Here is a 21,020-nt window from a genome sequence, read left to right on the forward strand (position 1 = left end):
AGTTCCTATGCATTTAAACCCTTAAACGCTCAATTTATTTTTTCGAGCTAATAATTTTTGTCATAGTTAATGACACGTATATAGGAAAGCCGGAAAAGGCATTTAAAAAAATCTGTCTCGAATTGTACTGCTTCTACAGGGTCTTAAAGAGGTCGTATAGATCAGTGGTTCCCAAGTGGGGCTTGCTTAGACCACCAGGGGTCCACGGCACCCCAATTGTAGAATTGCAGTATTATAGATTGTAATGGCAGTATTGTAAAATTTAATAATGTTAAGTTGAATAAAACTGGAACAAAATAAATTACTCGTACTGGATAAAATATCCTCCATTGCTCGAGAACATCCTCGGTGACAGACTAGTCTCTGATGTTATGAAGAGGATCCATGACAGGCACCAACATTTGCGGGGTTCAACGACTAAAAGTATTTGGGATCCGCCGATATGGAATAAAGTTAATGGCATCACCAATAAAATAAATGTATTGAAGTAATATTATATTTCAAATATCTAACTAACCTTCTTTGTGATTCATACAACAGTAAGAAAAAGAATTCGGGTTGCAAACTTCAAGGTAAAAAAAAGAAAAGAAATGCAAAAACAAATCATTTTAACAAATTAACGAAATCACAGCCTCACGTGCTCTGCAACAAACAAAAGTTTTTGTCGTTAATTGGGGACATCTACCAACGAATTCGAAACATAAAATGGAAATTAAATGACCTCACATTATGCACAAAGTCGATTGTGAATTTTAACTTTGAAGTGTCTGCAGTAATAAACGTCTAAAGGACCCTTTGCACGTATGCAAAGCTATGCATTTAAGGGTAAATGTTAAAATACTTCAATTATTTGACGTTTTCACTTCGACTTGAACTCTACATCTTTTATAAGACAACGTCTTTTAACCCCATCAAATGCGCACAATTTTTGTAACACAAATGCGTTGCTGAAACAGTTCCTCTTGCATATCTATCACAGGAAAAGCCATAAATTTTAATTGTTTCAGACCCTGCATGTACAAATGTGAGGGTTGCTTTTGTCACTGTAGATTTTTTTACCTCAGAGAGTTAAGCTCTGACTGATAGGATTGTGTAAGTTCGAGTTAGAAATATGGTGAATATGAACTTTGGGACTTTCACAAGAGGGCAGACCTTAAAGTTGAACTTTCGAGGTTTTTTTCAAGATGGCTTCCAGGAGAAAGTGTCCCCGGGAAAAATGTGATTTATTACATAAAATTTAGCAATAAAATTCTGGAAAAAAGTTTAATGTGAAGATGAATATACCCTGCATCATCTCGATTGAAAAAACTTGAATGAAGTGAATGAGCAAACAATTCGCAATAGCCTGTATAATAATAATCGAGTACATACAGCTAATGTTGTGACAATTTTATTCCTCCAAGATAGGGGTCTTCAACCTATGGCCCGCGGCCCTCCGAGCTTTTTGGTAAAAATAATTAAAGAATTTACAGAAATGCTGGTAGACACCTAAATGAAAGAAATACAATAATTTTAGAATTATTGAAAAAAAAGGATTTCATAATTATAGAAAAAAATAATTTCATAATTATTGAAAAAAGTAATTTCATAATTATTGAAAAAAGTAATTTCATAATTATTGAAAAAAGCAATTTCATAATTATTGAAAAAAGTAATTTTATAATTATTGAAAAAAGTAATTTCACACATACTTGATGAAAATTTTTAATTAATGAAAAAATAGTTGCACAATTACTGAAATTATTGCAGAATCACTGAAAGAAATTATTGCAGAATCACTGAAAGAAATTAGTTCATTAATGAAAATGTAAATTTTAATGAAAAACTAGTTTCGAAATTATCGGGACAAACTTCAGATTTAATGATAGGAATAATTTCAAAGTAAATAGAAGCGTTCAATAATTTGGGGAACCCTGTTTATAATAACGTGGAATTCCATGGTATGACTTGATAGCCCGCGGGCTTCATGGAAAGTTTTAGTTTGGCGCGCAATGTCTGAAAGGTTGAAAGACCCCTTGCTCTAAGCAATTTGAAATGAAATTTTAAAATTAATTTTTTTCCCTCGAGTGTCTAAACGAAATGTGTTTTTTTTTCTTCAAAACAGAATTGGAATAAAGCACCTTGAATTATAGACTATTCTGCATGTCTGTTTTGGGGTTGGATTACTTTTTTAAAGGTCGTCTCAGTTGTGCGACTTTCGCATTTATACGACATTTAGACCCTGGCCTCTTTAACGTCGTATAAACGAGGTTCCCACTGGTACTTTTATTTCTCTCTAAATGTTGAAGCATTTAGTAGGTTTTACGGTCCAGCTGGCACTTTATCTCATCCACCGCAAGATACTATATGTATTTTTTTATTATATATTTTAAACTTGTACTTACATACATGATTTTTTTTTTGTTGAAAAGCACTCTGTGTATCTATGTTGTTCCACACGATGTGCTATTTAATTTGTCAGTCACGTTCTCGAAGTTTTTTATTATTTTTTTTGAACAGATTATTATTGTGTTTTGTTGTTGTTTTTTTTCTACTTCATTCTCAAAAGCTGTCTTAATTACTGATGACCACAGGTTGAAGAAAAGTTTAAAAAAAAAAAAGAGAGTGAATAGAAGACTTTCTGAGATAGAAAGAAAATAGCTCGGCCATCTTTGGCTATTCTCTTCTTCCGTCTACTCTATTCCCTTCCATATTATCGATCAGATTTTCTTTTTAATGTCCATTCAATTGATTCTTCAGTAGTCTCATCTTGTTCAGAAGGGAAAAGGTAGAAAGATGGCAACCAGATTGCGAGACTAAAAAAAGAAGCCAACCTCAGAAAGGCTTCTAATTATCTTAATTATTTTAAATCTTATCGGGTTTGGGATTATGAAAGAAGAGGGCCCCGATATATAGCATAATTCATTGATATCATTCTATCGTGGATCCAATAATAGTATAATGATGTTGGCATTGAATAACGTACACCTGAGTAGAAAATACACAGAAAAGATAAGTTTCAACTTTTGGTGCTGTTATTAATCGTACTTGCAGTGCGTACGGATTGAAAATATTAATTGGCATGTACCGATAGGATTTTCATGATTTTTCTACCAAATAACATGTACCGACATGTTTGGAAATTCGAGTTGCAAATTACGGATAATTTCTAAATATCTGCACCTATAGGAATCGGTTAAATTTGATAATTTTTAATCTTATATGTTCTCTGCATTTTAGAATCTTTTTCTGTTTTAGGAGTTATGTTCAGCTAGTTATTATACTTTACGTTTAGCACCACGATGGTTCAATAGGGATGTTGTAGACACTGAAAAATCTCTCAGCCATCCAAAGCTATTAGGGACTATGAAGGATTTGAATAGCTGCCCTTGCAAAGTTCAAGTTTCGGATTTTTTCTTTCTTTGCATTTAAATTCTGCATGGCATAAACGGAAAGTTTTTGCTTAGGAGCCATCTAAGCATTATGTCAGTATCTCGGGGGGGGGGGAAAGAAGAATTCAGATTTTCTTACTTTTGATGATTGGGGGAAACTGATCCTAAAGTACTAGCTCGTATTTCACTAGCTAGAACAAAAACTGACGGAAGGTTACCTGTACTAGGCACATATTTTGCGAAATAATCGCGTACAACAGGGTGATGATCCAAAGGTATTTTTCAAGCGCTTTGGGGGTAACCTAGTGTTTATGTAGAGAAATATGGTGGATACCTAAGTATATAAGTGGGAAATATAAGTGGGAAAATGCTTTAAACAGACAATCCTAATGAGAATTAGAGGTGAGACCATGAAAATATGTCGTATTTAGTGGGGAAACGTTATAAGCGGAATCGACTGGATTTTCTTTTCAGCCCATAATATAAGGACGCACGGCGCAATTACTGTGTGAAATCACGACCAGTTTTCCCTAAAAAAAAAAGTGTAAATCATCGATATTTTGTAGAAAAGTAATATAAATTAAATTTTAGCATTTATTTTCGCTACAATTAGCTAATTTCACATTTATTTTCGTCAAAATTCTCTAATTTCACATTTATTTTCGTCAAAATTCTCTAATTTCACATTTATCGCATCCATATCGAAACTGCGAAAAAATTATGTATCCCTACTTATTAATAATAGTAGTTGCTAAATTCTCATCGACCTGAAGAATAAAATAATTTTTAATTTTTTTTTTCAAAGTTAGAACGAATCGCTTTGTAAGAAATGGCATTCGGGAAAATAATAAGAAATTCATTCTACCGAATATCTGACCGTTCATTATTTTTCAACCAGAATGGTTTTGACCCAAGTCTACGTTAACGTGGTACATACTCATTTCTCAAAAGGTTGAGGGGAAAGGCAGAGGAATTAATAAATGTGTTCACGGGCATGCGCTGGGACGACATAAACTGGAAATTAAAATCCAAATTGCATACGTTGCCCTATTATTAAGGTTCGGAGATGCGTCCATTTGTAGAAATAGAAGAGAGAGTGAGGGCGTAAAAGGTAAGAGTTCGGTGCCACTCCCACAACTGAACTTTCATATTATTGCCTCCAGGGAATAATCACTTTATTATTCTTTTTTTTTGCATATGCAATTTTTTTTTTTTAATTTATTCCCCCTTACGTCACAAATCCATGATGATTGCAGTTTCTTGAGGACTTGACCTCGTATTATTGAAGCGTGCCGGGTGTGTAGGGATATTGAAAAACCCTGCTGAGAGCAGGTCCGAAACTACTTCTGAGAAAGATGAGAAGGGATGAGAGAGAACAATCGAAAGAGAAAGAAAGTTCAAACTTCTGAACGTTCCGAGAAGAAGGTTAAACGTAAATGCCAACCATGTACATGGTTTGTGGGATTTTTTTGTTATTTTCGGTCGTCCCAAAAATAGAAAAAAAAGCCAATCCCTTCCATTTCATACGGCTCCTTTTTTTTTTGGTTTTTATTGGATACTTTATTGTATACGCATCCTTTTATCACTTGAAAAGTGGCAGTTCCTGGCACTACCAGTCGTATTCACACGCTAAAACGCCGCCCGAAATCTATACATATGTATTTTTAAGAAATATCTTTAATTGATACGAATGTAATGATAACTTAGAATTGATTGATCGCCGTTATGAATTCAGTTTTATTCCTTTTCTGTCACTGAATTCTTTTTCTCCGATTGTATAATTCAATCAATCACTGTATTTTTATATATATCACACTTCCCCCTCCCCCCATCGGTGACTTGCACATAAGATGCATGAGTAATAGACAGTAGTACAGCTTAAAATATCCGACTACGTTGAAAATGTCATTTTGGAAGATAATATCTATTTATTATTATTATTTCTTATGAAAGCCCCATTTTTGCGATTCCAAAACAGGCCTTGTTCTGTTAACATGACGTTTAGAACAGAAGTTACGTCGACTTTAGTGTTGCGTTTTTACATACGAGTAATTTATGAATAAAAATTTTTAACGTATTTTTATACGAAGAATGCTATTTTTGACATTTTACTTGAGTTTGAAACATGATTTATAAAAAACATGATTTACAAATAAAGATTGTATTTTACAAAATTTTGATATGATATTCTGTCATGTACTATATGTTAACCCGTCACTTACTATTGTACCTTTTTTTGGAACGCTTGTTGTCATTTATAATTGAACAGTGGAATTTTTTATTTTGATTGTTGTACTTAAACGGAAGAACTTACTGAGTCCCATGGGGGTAACAAAGTGTTTGTATTTCGTGTTTTATGTTTGTACCTATGTGTAAGTTTGTATTTATATATATGTCTGTGTATTTGGGACTTGTTTATTAAATAATTAATTCATAATTTTAATAATTTTAAATCAATAAAACTTTTTTCCCCAAATAGTTTTCTTTTCATATTTCATTCATGTTGTAATTTTTATGGGTTTTTTTTTGGAAAAGTTAAATAATACAGTTTTGTCATATAATGGGTTAAGGTGATGAACAAAATCTCGTATATCCATGGATATAATATAATACAGAGTAAAACCATCTCTTAACGGACACCCCTCAGATGTGGTCACCCTCTCTTTTATGATCAAATTATAATTTTCCCTTGTTAATAAAAGTTTGCATTTCAAACCCTTAATTAACGGTCACCCCTCTTTTACGGACGAATTTTTTTGTCCCGTCGCTGTCCATAAAAGAGAGGTTTCACTGTAAGTTAATCTTTTGTGTTTGTGGGTCTATCACATGTACCGCATTCCCGAGCATTATCCGGCATGCCTGAAAACTGCGAGGGAGACCAGTTTTTTCCGGGAAATTCGAGTTACAGATTCTGGGAAAAATTTTAATACATTTATTATAAAGATCTAAATTGAATTGGCTAAATGAATATTGTGATCCTTATTAAATCTCGATTTTCTCGGCATTTCGGGAACGGACCAGACCTCAACATTAAAATAGTGGGGTCCCTGGATTTTCACGGCATGCCAGTTAATGCGAGGGATATGCTATTTGTCATTTGTTACAGTGTTTTATACACAATATGTTAAATGAAATTTCAAAAAATTCCCTTGTACATCAACAGATTAGTGTGTGGCTCATGAACATACTATGCAGTCCTTTGAATTTTGGTGCCATAACCAGCGTCATCGCTAGTTGAATGTACTAAGAATATAACGATATTTCATTCATAGAATTTTTCGCAATCGTGTTTCGAATACGGTAAAACCTCTGTTTTGCTGACACCGATGGGACAAAAAAAAATTCGTCTGTAAAAGAGAGGTGACCGTTAATCGGGGTTTGAAATGCAAACTTTTATTAATAAGGGGGAAATTATTATTCGGCCGTAAAAGAGGGGAGACCGTTAAGAGGGTTTTTACTGTACGTTAAGAAATTGAAAAATTATTTGCATATGTTACGATAATGTGATAAACCCGTTGATTATATATGCATAATCTCTGACCATTTTGGTAAGTTTGATAAATTTCACACACAAAATTTATCATTTACCGGCGATTATGTATAATTCCCAAGTGTTGTTGGTAAACATGATAAATCATACTGAATTCTTCTCATTTGCCGGTTATCATGCATAATCAATTTGTATTGGTACATATGATAAATCGGCCCCATTACCGTGATTACATTTATTATTTAGAAGTCCACACTTGTGAGCCAGAGTCTGAACCGGATGTAATGGACTCAACGAATTTTTCCAAACATTCCCTGAAATAACTCCTATTTCACGAGTTCTAAAATCGAACCTCGATATAACGAACTCCTATTTAACAAATTTTATGATAATACTTCGATATAATGATCTCTCATTAAAAAAAAATACGATCGTATCCTGATACAACGAATTCCTATTTAACAAGTTCTTCGATTTAACGAATTTTCAATGAGATCACGATTTTAATCGCTGAATCATGAAGTTCCTGAAATGTGAGCTCGTTATATCGGAGTCAGACTATATTTATCAAACGTACTAGATACATGTAGCGCAGTTCTAGCTCACTCAAACGGGTTGCGGTACATTTAAAGATCACTTGTAAGATTCCTGGCACAGATCACTCAAACGGCCTGCGACACATTTCCAGAAAACTAAAGTGACCAACGGTGCAGTTCTATATCACTCAAGTGATCCGAAGCACATCCACAGATCACTTAAATGACCTGTTGCGCTGTTCCAGATCACCCAATTAAGTGGTCCGCAACACGTTTTCATATCAATTAAGTGGTCCACTATCTTCTAAAGGTTGAACACCCCTTTATACATATATACAATACAGTAAAATAAAGATTACGCAATTGCTATGGAAAATATCTTTGTTTTGATTTTGAGGGGGGGGGGAAGTCAGAATAATTTAAGTCAATTTTCCACAATACAGACCTAAGTTCAAAAACCAAACTAGAAGTATTGAACTGTTGAAAGACAAAATGAACCAAGTCTCAGCTTCAATAGTTCACCACTTAGAATGTGAAATTATATAAAATTTTTAACATGGAACACCATGACAACAATTCTAGTAAACAATACCTTTTTTCAATCATTGACATTGAAAGTTTCTTTAGAATTATCATGTGATCTATAAATATCTGTCATAAACTATTCGATCTTACGCATTGCAACATTATATTGATTCTTGTTATTTGTACTCATCTGAAAACCATACAATGTATATTTCATACAGTTGCACACCTCGTCGTTGCCAAAAATACTACAAATCATGCGAAAGTTTGTTTTGATATTTGATTTTTTTCCTCATAGTAACCACTACAGGAAAAAAAAAAGGGGGAAAAGGGAAATTTTAATTTTTAAATCCCTTTTTTGCGGGTTTTTTTTTTAAATCGTATTTCTTTTTTCCGTTTTAGTTTGTTGATATTGTTCACTAATAAGTGAGTGTTCATTAGTATTCATTAAAAACTTGCAATGTATCAACCAGTATGGGTCTCTAGACCCCTTGGGTGATTTTTTTTGTCTCATCTTGTATTTTATGTAACAAAATGAAACAATAAAGTGAATTGAATTGAAAAATTGAAGAAAAAAAATTTAAAACCTTTTTCCTCAAAATGAGAATTATTGACTCGCACCACTCTGAGACTTCGGCCCCTCATTTGCAACAAATACTAAGGCCACAGCTGGCAAATTGCCCATCGAGGTGGAGGAACAAATTATGCCCATAAAAAATATGGATGTCAAATATTACCAAAATACAGCAACCCAATATAAAAGCATATATCACCAAAAAAAAACAAATAATAATAATTAATAATATATGAAAAAACTGTCCATAAAGAAAGATTATGTTTGTCTTATCTAAGTATGAATAGCTTCTCAATTTATCCCACTATATTTATCGTGTTTCTTTTAAAACGTATCAATAGTGTTAAAATTCACGACCCCCGGATGTTATTCCATTTATTGGCATCCCTACTAAAGAAAAACTCCCTGCGACACCACAACCTGGAATTTTCCCTTACTAAACGATACTGGTGTCCCCCGTCGTCGAAGCACTTGATTGACGGTTTATTAATAACTCATGGTCCATCCTATTCATCCCGTTGAAAATTCTGAAAAATTCGATCATTTCCTTCACCCCGACACCTGCGTTCCTCCAATGAAAACAAATTCAAGAAATCAACTCTTTCTCCATAGCTCAAGTCTTGTGTGCCAACAGGAGCACGCGTAGCTCTTCTCTGCCACCCCCCCCCCCCCATCCAACCAAGTGTACTTTCTGCATATCTAGAACTTTTTTAACTTTTTTTTTTTGTAAATATAAATCAATTTATGCAGAGACTTCATAATCTCTTCTTTTTTTTTTTTTCGGGAGCCCTATATTCATAAGCTTACGTCAAATAATGAAAGAAATAAGCCATGACTAAAACACATGCCAATTTTTTTCCAAAACTTTCCCTAGAGGTGTTCAATATTCATTACCCCTCAAGAACGAAATGATGGATTAATGCCTGCTTAAAAGGAAAATTTGATACCATAGTTTGTCATACATGTAATGAAAATTTAATGCACAGCCAGTCAATCTGTTATCATCGAGAAATGATCTTTTTTAGGGAAAAAAAAGAATCTCTAAAAAACTGTTCAACTTTGTTCGATGATGTTGCGGTTTTTGCTGTAGTGGAGACCACGGCTCTTCTTCCTAGATCCGTGGATTCTTTTTTTTTGCAAATCTTGAATAGCCCTGGATGTTATTGGCCATCACGCAGGTCGGTCGCCCGTCATCAACAGGTCATCATTATGATGCACCGTGAAGTTGATGAGCCGTGAAAGTATTCTTTCTTTCCTATTCTTATATAACTATCTCTTATATAAGATGAAAGGGGTTTGAGAACATAGAGACGCGGTAGAAAAAAAAAACTCAAATATTTTTTTTTCCTGTCTACCATAAGAAAAGTTACAGAACAATAATTTTTTTTTGCAATGATGAGAGTGAAGGTGTCATTTGAGGTCAAAACGTTAAAAATATATTTCAGACACAATAAAAAATATATATGTATATACCCCTACATATTTTATGGTTGATTATAAATAAGAAAATGACTTCCTGATTATTCTGTGTAATGTCAAGGTTTTTTCCGCATTCTGTCCAATTTTCAAATTACAGTGGAACCTCGTTTATACGACGTTCAAGAGGATGGGTCAAAACATTGTCTCAATTCGTAGGTCGAACAACTGAGACTTATTTGAAAAAAATGACCTCCCCCACCTATACTCCCAAACAGACGTAAAACATTATGAAATTCAATATTTTCAATTGCATCTCCAATTCTGTTGAAAAAAAAATCATTTCAATCATACTTTAGGGCAAAAACACAACAAAATTGATTTTTAAAAAATCGCATTTTAAATTGCTAGAGAAATAAAATTAGCACAGCTTAGTATAAAATTTCCCTTCTGTCTGATCTTCTTTCTGGCAGCAGATGATCTGCAACCAGCTGCATGATCTTTGATTTCATATTTGTTTGCTTTATATTCCTTTTCAATGTTGACAAAGGGATATATTCAATTGTTCTTCAAGATTAACTTTCGTCATTTTTTTAAAATTCTTGTCGAATCTTTCCAAAATTTCCAGTTCATCATCAAAGCGCTTCCCGTTTTTTTCCACATTACGACAGGCGGATTTGATGCAACCACCAAGCAAAACACCTCAAAGAAAGAAAATTCCACTGAAAATTTAATCGAAAGAACTGATACTGTGTGTACCCTATACGTCTCTTATTGGCAGACCTGTACCCTCCACATGCTTACAATGGATTTTCTCACCCACTGGGGAATAACGCTGACAACACTGAGAGAAAAAATTCGGAAAAGACATATGTGTCCGTCTTTCAAAAAATTGAGACCCGTTTCTTTGGGGCCCGCCACGTCTATGTATTCTCAGAAACAAGCGAAAAACAAGTCACCCAAGTGTTCACTCTAAATGGTCATCAGCATGGCTATTTTCGTTTTTGTCAACAATCACACTAAAATGTATGGCTTTTGCGGTAACAATATGCAAGAACTGTTTCAGCAAATGCGTTTTTACTGTCTACAGAAATGTAATTAATTGGATAGACAGAAAATTTTGATAGATATAAATATAATCCTGGTTTTTAACCTTATATTCGGAAATGTTGCTTTCAAAACTAACGTGAGTTTCCTATATTTTTCAAGTAAAGGCATTTCACATTTTGAGTTCGTTTCGACATTGATGCTTCTAAGCAACTCTTAAACATTCGATTTTCACTTCTGAGATGTTCATGAAGTTTCTATAATTACAAGCAGAATGGCTCGAAAGTACACGTCGCCTATTTCCTGACAAGCCAAGCAAGAACGACCTTTTAACCCTTACATTTTGGAAGGCAACACTATGTGTGGAGAACACATATTCTCCAAAAATGATGGAAAAGGAAGTGGGCAAACTATGAATAACATTTTTAAACTATTCAAATCTATGTAAATTGTAAACGTGATCCCATCGACAAGTGTTGCTTCCATAATTTTTTAAATATCGACAATAATTTCTTTTTGTTTTTGTTATGCAGGGTACCTCATTTGTTTAAATATAGCAATTGAAAATTTTTCACCTCTGCATATTTCAATAGGTATAGAATTCGAGTCGAAGTGAAAACGTCTAATAATTGAGGTTCCGCGTCGAATAAAATGACCAATGAAATGTATAGAAACTAATTGCGACCGCAGCGCAAACGTCGTATAAACGTGGAAGTCGTATAATGGGGGCCACATGATAAACGAGGTTCCACTGTATAATAGAGAAAAAAAAAATGCTTCTCCTAGGATGCGAAAAGGATTATTTTTAATTCACATATTACGTATATATTTATAGAAAACTAATCGGATTTTCTTGAATTCTTTTTATTGATCAGAGAAATGGATTAACAATACGGCTTCGGAATTTCCCAGACATCATCTGAAAAGCTTAGAAAATCTAACATATTATTCTAAGTTATAAAGGTAACGTTTATTTCTGATGCCGTTTCTTTTGAGAAATATATCGACAAAGCAAAGTCAAATATTATAAGATGGAAGTAACTCCATCAGAGTTTATCCGGCCATCTTGTTTATCCGAGTGTAGTTACGGTTGATCTATTCTCCCACGAAGTCGTTTTTTTTTTAGATTCCAAAGATAACGTTTTCTTTCAGATTTTCGTCAATGAGGATCGAACCCGATCTTTAATGAAACAAAAGAAAGAAAATTCTTTTCTTTTGGCAATTAACAATTGAAGAACAAGAAACAATCGTCAATAGCGACAGTTATTTTTTTTTTAAAAACAGTTGTTTGTTGTTGTTGTTTTTTTTCTCACGGCTTTTGTGAATCTAGATTTCTTCTCAGGATGCTTTCTACAGAGATTTGTATTTTAGTGGGTTTTTTTTCCGGGTAAGATAGGATTCATGAGTGTCTGTGTCTTTTGACACTGTCTTGACCCAGTAATTTGTTGGCTTTTGTGTTGGTATGTTTGTGTGTGTGTGTAGTTTTTTTTTTCCTGGATAGTCGTTATGATCCTTGGAAATTGGTCCGATGATAAAGATTTGAATAATGGTCGAGTTCGTAGGTCCTCATCAGGTTCGTTGACCTACCTACCTGGTCTGTGGTTCTTTTTCTTTTTTCTCTTGTCTATGGATCGACACTTTTGTTTTTTCTAAGTATTGATCGGACTAAAGAGAGAGAATTTTTAAATGCTCTATGGAACTGTGTGTAGTACGGGTCATGCAAGGGATCTGTGAATGTGCCGCGGGTAACTAAAGTTATCTGGGAATGTGCTGTGGTGATCTGTAAATATGTGGCGGTCCGTTTGATTGATCCGGAACTGATAGTCATGGTTCGCTTAAGTGGTCTAGCAATGTGCCGTGGGTCACTGAAGTAATATAAAATAATTTATTCGTTGTTAAATCATCTGGGAATGTTCTGTGGTGATCCGTAAATATTTCGCGAGGCACTTGAGTGATCTAGAGCTGTGTCATGGTTCACAAGTGATCTGTAAATACGCTACGGGTTACTCAAGTTATCTGGGAATGTGCTGTGGTGATCTGTAATTATGCCGCGAGCCGCTTGAATGATCCGGAATCGTGCCGTACGTCATTCAAGTAATCTGGGAATGTTCCGCAGGCCACTTAAGCAATGCGAAACTGCACCGCGGGTGATTTAGATACGTGCCGCGCCGGTTTAGTTTTGCAAAATTAGGTTCGCGGTCGTGGGCCGCGACGTTCAATGGTTAGGAAAAGTCAAAGAAAATGTATAACATCCGGCAAAAGTCTGAGAAATATGCAGATATTTTTCCTTCTTTTATTAAATGCGCCGTGGGACGCTTAAGTGATCTGCTAACTGTGCCGCGGTGATCTGAAAATTTTTCGCAGGGTCACTCAAGTAATCCAGGAATGTATCGCATTTCACACGTAAGGTGATGAACAACTGCAACCAGTTCATTTTTCAGGTAACCCCGGGAGTCACATTTGGCCCGCGGGCCATGGGTTAAGCATGTATGACCGTCCCTGGTCTGCGGTTCTATTTTCCTTGTCGAAGGACCGACACTAGTTTTTCCTTTGTTTTGATCTGACTAAAAAAGGCCACAGAAAGATAGAACTCTTTTCGCACTTCACTTTATCTTAATACAAAGTGCATGTGCCCCTCAATGATTTCTACCCTATATTTCTACCTATTTATTTTCCAAAGTAGCCTCACACACATGCACATGACAAAACATGCTTTTATTGTTGATTGGATTAAGTATAATTCCTCTCATATACGCCCGTTTTTCCTTCTTATATGATCAGAATAATTATTTATAACGATTATCTTTGTCCTACCTCAAGGGTGTTCAACCTTCGGTAGGATTGCGGGCCAAGTCATTGATTTGGAAACGTGTCGTGGGCCACTTAATCAAGTGATCTGGAACAGCGCCGCAGGTTATTTGTAAGTATAGTGATTTGTAAATGTGCCGTGGGTCACTCAAGTAATCTGGTAAAGTACCACGGTGATCTGTGAATACACCGAGGGCCGCTTCAGTAATATATGAATGTGCCATGGGTTACTTAAGCACTCTGTAAATGTGTCGCGGGTCGCTTAAATGCTCTGGGAACTGCGCCGTGGTAATTTGTAAATATGACTCAAGTCACTTGAGTGATCTGGAACTGTGTCATGGGTTATCGAAGTGATCTGTAAATGTGCCGCGGGATACTCAATTTTTCTGAGAATGTGCTTTATCATCTACAAATATGCGGGCCGTCTGAGGGATAAGAAACAGTGCCATGGATCACTTGAGCGATCTGGAACTGGGGCGCGCGGGTCACTCAAGTGGCCTGTAAATGTGCCTCGGGTCATTCATGTTAGCTGGGAATGTGCCATGGTAGTCTGTAAATACGCCGTGGGCCCCTTGGGTGATCTGGGACTGTGCCGTGGGTCGCTTAAGTGTTCTGAAACTGTGTAGCGGCGAGCTGTAAATATGCCGCAAGTCACTCAAGTGATCTAGGAGTGTACCGCAGGACACTTCCGCGATGGGGAACTGTAACGCGTGCCAAACCAGGTGACCCCCGCGGGTCACTGGTTGAGCTTGTATTACCTACCTATAGTCTGAGGTTCTTTTTTTCCTTGTCGATGGATCGACATTAGTTTTTCCCTTTGTTTTGATCGGACTAAAAGGCCAGAGAGAGAGAATTCTTTTCACACTCTCTCTCCACTTTATCTTAATACAAAATGCATGTGCCCTCAATGATTTCTACTCTATATTTTCCAAAGCAGCCTCACACAACAAAATATATGCTTTTGTTGCTGATGGATCGAATGAAGTATAATCCTCGAATATACGCCTCATATATGATCCCGATAATTATTTATAACGATTTTTTTTAGTGTGTGTGTGTGTGTGTGTGTGTGTGTGTGTGATCCTGAGTGATCGATGGATGATATCGTGACTCCGTAATCGTTCGAACTCATGTTATTCGATTTACTTAGATTATACGTTTTCGCGTATCTTGCGTATGTGTACGCATGAATATAGAATTACCAACATGGTTGGTGGTTGTGGCCCACATCAGTGATTCTTTTTTTGCTTTACTTCCATATATCCATTGTCGAGATCCGTATATTATTATTATGATTATTATTATTCCCGAGACAACGTTTTTTTTAGATAATCGTCGTAAAAGACTCGGATTTCGGGGCAAAAAAATAATATACATATATATATTTTGATCATAGTCATAAATTTTGATTGGTTCGTGAACGTGGCCATTATGTAGTGTGTGGTGGGTTTTCCGTATTCTTTACCCATTTAACCAGGTCCTCTTATTTCCCCTCTTTGGTTTCGTTTTGAAGATAATTCTTATATTGAATTCTAAATGTACTTACAAGAAATCGAGTGGGAGATTTCAATTTCGTTTCAGGAAGGACAAAAAAACCTTGGGCTGCTAACCATTTGCGAGATAAGGGCATCATCCCTAGCATCGTGAGTCGATGCGTGCGGACCACCCTGGCTTTAGCAATTGAATTCACTGTCCTTGGTATCTTCGAACGACGCCCTAACCATTTAGGCTGACGACAGTTCTTAACGACTTATCAAATTTTCGACCCTCTCTGTTGCGATAAACAATCTGACTCTTTCGACAGCTCGTTAAGATTTCGGGTGTGGGAAATTCATCGCCAACAATTCACCGCCGGAAAATGCGCCGACATCAATTTACCCCCACGCAATTCACCGAAAGGAAAAATCACCTAAATGGAAATTCACCGATATGACAATTCACCTCCACGCAATTGACCGATATGACAATTCACCGCCACGCAATTCACCGACATGACAATTCACCATCGAAACATTTTTTCCTGTGCCGTCTTCAGTGGTCTTTGTGGAAGATGATTCTCTAGTCAGTTGGTTGTTAGTTAATTATTTAAATATCAATGAAGCCCAAACACCACAACCTCCTCCCCATAGCTGCTGTTAGGGAACCAAGGAGAATATCTAGAACCACGGATATTCTCGTGGAAATCCCGCCAATGTCGGTCACGTAAAGCGTTCTTATTGATTGACTGGTCAAATTGGCTCAAGTCAGATTAAATTATTATAATTAACAGTAAATTCATGGGTTGGGATTCGAATAGTAAGATTGACTCTTCAAATAGAGCAGTTAGAATAAAGGGAGTATAGGGTGTGCACGGGGTAACATTCTTATTTGGGAATTCGCAGTTATATTTCCATGGTCGAAGAGAAATGAGGTAACATTGCGGTATGAGGCGATTGGTAGCAATTCCTTATTTCTTCCCACTGCGGTCTTCGTTGGTTTTGATTTGTTTTGATGACGAATTGAAGACCATTTTCTCATTGGTGTGTGTGTGATTTTGGGGAAAATATCTAGAACCACGGAATTTCTCTCAAACTGTCATTATCTCTCTATAAAAAAGCAATCCTACTGTCAATTAAACTGAATTTAATTCAGTGGGAAGGAGATCTAAGTACAGTTTCAAATTTTTCTATGCCAATCCTGTGAGCTGAGGAAAAACATGACTAGAAACAGACAAGATTTATGGCAATTTGAGAGCAACAAAACTATTATTCTACTTAACCACTTCACGTACAAGCTTTTGGAACTAAATTTGGAATAGCTCTATTTGACGAATCGGCGATAAATATGGTAACCTCATCCCAACCTAAGCCCCAAGCCAGAAAAAGGAAGGGGGAAAGGAAAAATATATAAATTGAAAAGTATAATAGATAAGGTGGATAAGAGTTTTTTTAGACTCTTTTCACCCTCACCTTATGTGTTCTCTTTCGCTCTCACATGCATATAGTGGAGAGATACATTACATGTGTGGGAAAAAAACTTTAACAAGAAAGAAAGGAGGGGGGAAAATCAATTTTAGTGGAAAAGGTTTCTAAGAAGCTTCTAGATACTGAAGAGAGAGGAAAGAAAACACAAGGAACTTTTGTTTGAATTTATTCCACTGGCGCCTGGACGCAATATTACGTCCATGGTCGTAAAGAGATTAAGGAATCACATACCTTTTAATATTGTGGAAAACTATGCTATATTATAAATATCATTAAAAACACTCTAACCACACATTGATTTATTTCAAATATTTTGCACATATTTTTGATTTTATACGCTATCCTATGCTTGTATGAAGTGTTACGCATCTCTCATGCTTAATTCTTTGGAAACTTAAAAAAAAAAAAAGGCGTTGGAAACAGCTTGCACACATGATAACATTGCAATATTACATCACTGTGATTGAATAAAAATTAATTAAAAATAAAAGAAACTTTACTTTATGAAATGAAGCAAAAGATTTGACTGTATTTTATTTGAAATTAAATTTAAAATCTTTAAATTTAAAATTTTTAAATTTAATTTGAATTAAGATTGAAAAATCTCAATTTGTTTGCTTCATTTCATGAATTGGACAGTTTTCTTTGCTATGTATCAATTTTTATTTAGTTACATTGATGTAATGCTGCTATGTTCTGATGTGTGCAATCTGTTTTCGATGAACTCTTCTCGAAATTTGTGTAGAGTTAAGTATGAGAGATGCATAAAACTTTATGTAAGCATAGAATAGCCTATACAATCAAAAATATCTGTAAAGAATTTGAAATAAATCAGTGGCTAAATAGTGTTTTTTATGATATTTCTAATAGGGAATAGTTTTTCACTATGTTAAAAGGTAAACCCTTAACCCCTCTCAGACCCAAGAATTTACTTTTTGGAATTTTCAAGATGTTTTTGCATTTTTTATACTCAAAAAATGCATTAAAAACATAAATGCCAGCTAATCTTTATTTTTCATATATTTTAAAATTTTTCATTCATTTTTAATTTTTTGTGAAGAAATATAATTCACTTCGTTCAATTTTTCTCAACCACGGTGATGCAGGGTATATATAATCGTGTTTACATAAAAAAAAATTTCCGGAACTTTATTGCTAAATTTTGTGCAATAAATCGCACTTTTCCCGAAGGCACTTTATTCTAGTAGACGCCAGATTAATGAAGCAAAATTGTTTATTTCGGTTATTTCAATAAAAAAAACGAATGAATGAAAGCTTGTTTTAGGTGTCTTAAAGTTTGTCCCATGAATTTAGAATCACCCTCTGTAGCTACATTTTGTATTGAAATGACACTAAAAATGTACCGTACTTTCTGGAATACCAAAAACATTGAGAAAAGAAATTAGTATAATTGGTTTTTTCTTCTTCTTCTTCTTCTATGTATTTCCCATTTTTTCAAAAATACACGGGACCATAAAAGGTTATATCTCTCATTAATGTTTTTTTCATGTTTTTAAAAATCTCATTAAACTTTTTCACACAGACATTCCTTTCACTTTCAAAAACAATACGAAACCGACCAAATGAGAGCAATAGACTTTTATCAAATATATATAGATATACAGAACAAAAGTATACCTACGTAAAAAAAGAGTGCAAAGTAATTTCCATTTTTTCTTTATCTTCTTACTTATATATATATATATATATATATATATATATATATTTTTTTTTTTTTTTTTTTTGCTTCTCTTCTTTTTTTACTCTCCATAGAAAACGTGAGGAGGTAACACACTTGTTGTTATCGGTCTTGTTAAGTGGTGGTCCTGAGTTATCACTGAAAGGGTTAACAGCTCGGCGATATAATCCTCTACTTCAAATCTTTCTTCTATTTTATTTTACTTATTTTTTACTTTAGAATCATCATCACGTTGCGTTCTTGCGACAGCTTATATAGCTCGATGATATCATTTCAGTGAGTCGAGAGATATTCTAAAGAAGAAAAAAAAGTAAAGGTCATATCCCCTGATGCCCAGGGCTATTGGAGAACCTCTCCTTTTTAGAAAAATTGTTATACTTTATTTTTGTTTTTTGGTATAATCTTCAGAATGTGTGGCGAACGCTGAGAACTTCCATCCAGAAATGGCATAGTAAAGAATAAAAGAAAATGGAGTAAAACTCATTTACATTCAACTAAAGTAAAACGTGTATCCAAACTACCCTTTGATGTGCAGTGCACTTTTTCTTAGATAACATTAGGAAAAAGGAAAAAAAAAAGTGACTAAGTGCACATTTCCCAATATATATATTTTTTCATACTTGTCTATCTACTTGTCGGGTAAGAAGTGGTTCTTTTGACAGGAGTTTCTCGTCCAGCCCTAAAGGTTTAAATGCCATGTAGGTAAATCGGTTTGTCAGTTCAATTCCATGGGAACTGTTGCCCTCTTGTCTTTGTTAGAAAAAAAAAATCTTATCTGATTTAAGTATTACTGCTGGAAACTAAAATGTTGAGGATTATGCATGCAAGATTGTTCTCTCTAAAAAAATATGGATATGAATAATGGGGTTTTTCTTCTGTGACTATGCGCAATAGTAATGGCATCATCACATACAATGCCATTTTTTACGCTCTGTTTCTTCATAACTACTTTACTTAACATTTAAATGTTGCAGTCTACAAAAATGCATTGTGATATGAATTTAAATTTAATCTTAATTTCCGGAAGGAAAATACACCGGCAAAAAATAGAATTGTTTAAAAATTGTAAATTGTCACGTATTTTAATCAATGAATGGAATTTCGCGCAGTTGTCTCACCAAAAACAGAATTTACTACTTCATATACTGCCGACCAAGAGTGTTCAACCGTTAAGAAAATGCGGGCCACTTAATTCATTGATCTCAAACAACACCGCAGGTAAATGCGCCATAGGTAATTCTTGTGATCTGAGAAATGTGCCGAACACCATTTAAGCGATGTAGAACTGCATAGCGGGTCACTTAAGTGATATTAAAATGCTCTCTGCGAGCTACTTAAATGCTCTGGAACTGTGCCGCTGGTTACTCAAGTAATTTGAAAATTTGCCGCTGTTCACTTGAGTGATTTGGGAATGTGCCACGGGCCACTCAAATTTTACTCCTAGCTTGTTTGTTTCCGATTCATGGATAAGGAAAGCATCGCAGATGAAGCTATCCCAACTGGAAGGGAAATCAGTTCTTTTAGTTTTACACAGGTAGATTAAAATATCATTCCCAACGAATAAGTTGGTGCGAATAAAGACTATGGCATGAATTTTGATGCAAAATCTCATTCAAATCTCTACGAAAACTTTTTCAAAGTTTTAACGAGTTTCTGAAAAGTTCAGTGAGTTTTCGTTCATTGCGTATTTTTTAATTTTTAAAATGTTTCTTCCTCCTCTTTTGTTTTTATAATATTCCTGTTTTAGAGCATTTCGATCTATTTTCACAGGAAACAGACACAGAGTAATCCAAGATGATTGAGACACCAAATGTCAAGATGAATCTTTCGGACAAGGGACAAACTAAAAAGGTAAATAACCAGTCATCATAATGTTATGAATTTTTCTTTCTAATTTACGCCATCATAAAGCATCTCATCTCATCGTCTGTGTAAAACTGGTTCAAACAAATACAGAAAAAAATTACGAATTGTGTATTTTCTTACTAGACTAAAAAGAACACATAAATATAGTAATAAGAAACACTCGCACATTGTGTATCCAGTAATAAGTTAGTTTTCCTATTAAAAATAAGAAAGAAAGCGCAAATCAAAAAGTCATTGTTGCCATAAAGTTGTCGTTTCATAAATCACTGTTGCTAATAGCACTATTTAACATATCATTATTTGTGAAACTTTTAATGAAACCATTTTTTTTCCTGATTGTTCGAAAAGAAATTGTTACCGATTGTTGTGAAAAGCATTATTGAAACTAGTTTCTAGGAAATCTCAAAAAAGTCGAAATTTATTTCTCAAGTCGATTTTAAAGTCTCATCAACTGGATACAAGTCTATTTCAGAGTGTGATCATCTGAACGCAAGTGCATTTTAAAGTCTCAACAGCTGAATACAAGTTTATTCTGAAGTCTCGTCAACTTAATACAAGTCTCAGCTTGTTGTGAAAGAATTATAATAACAGAATGTTATATGAAAATCTATATGTAGTTTTATATACTAAACTTCCTCTGAAAGTTATAAGTGGGAAAAGGTTTTAAATGGGGAATCTCAATGAGAATTAGAGTTATAGGACTAGGAAAATAAATCGTACTGACA

General features: G+C 34.7%; 1 protein-coding gene across 1 annotated transcript in view; it reads left to right on the plus strand.

Moving 5' to 3' along the window:
* LOC149090179 (uncharacterized) overlaps positions 1–21,020 on the plus strand; it is a 94,272-nt gene that overhangs the window by 38,509 nt on the left and 34,743 nt on the right. The window contains exon 2 of the mRNA XM_089232474.1: positions 20,200–20,280. Coding sequence (XP_089088600.1) covers positions 20,224–20,280 — 57 coding nt within the window. The 5' untranslated portion in view covers positions 20,200–20,223. The remainder of the gene's footprint in view (positions 1–20,199; positions 20,281–21,020) is intronic.

This window comes from Pholcus phalangioides, unplaced genomic scaffold, assembly GCF_987345545.1.
Source record: "Pholcus phalangioides strain wild (caught in Gottingen) unplaced genomic scaffold, Ppha-v1.0 ptg000001l_1, whole genome shotgun sequence".
In the NCBI taxonomy this organism is placed as follows: Eukaryota; Metazoa; Arthropoda; class Arachnida; order Araneae; family Pholcidae; genus Pholcus; species Pholcus phalangioides.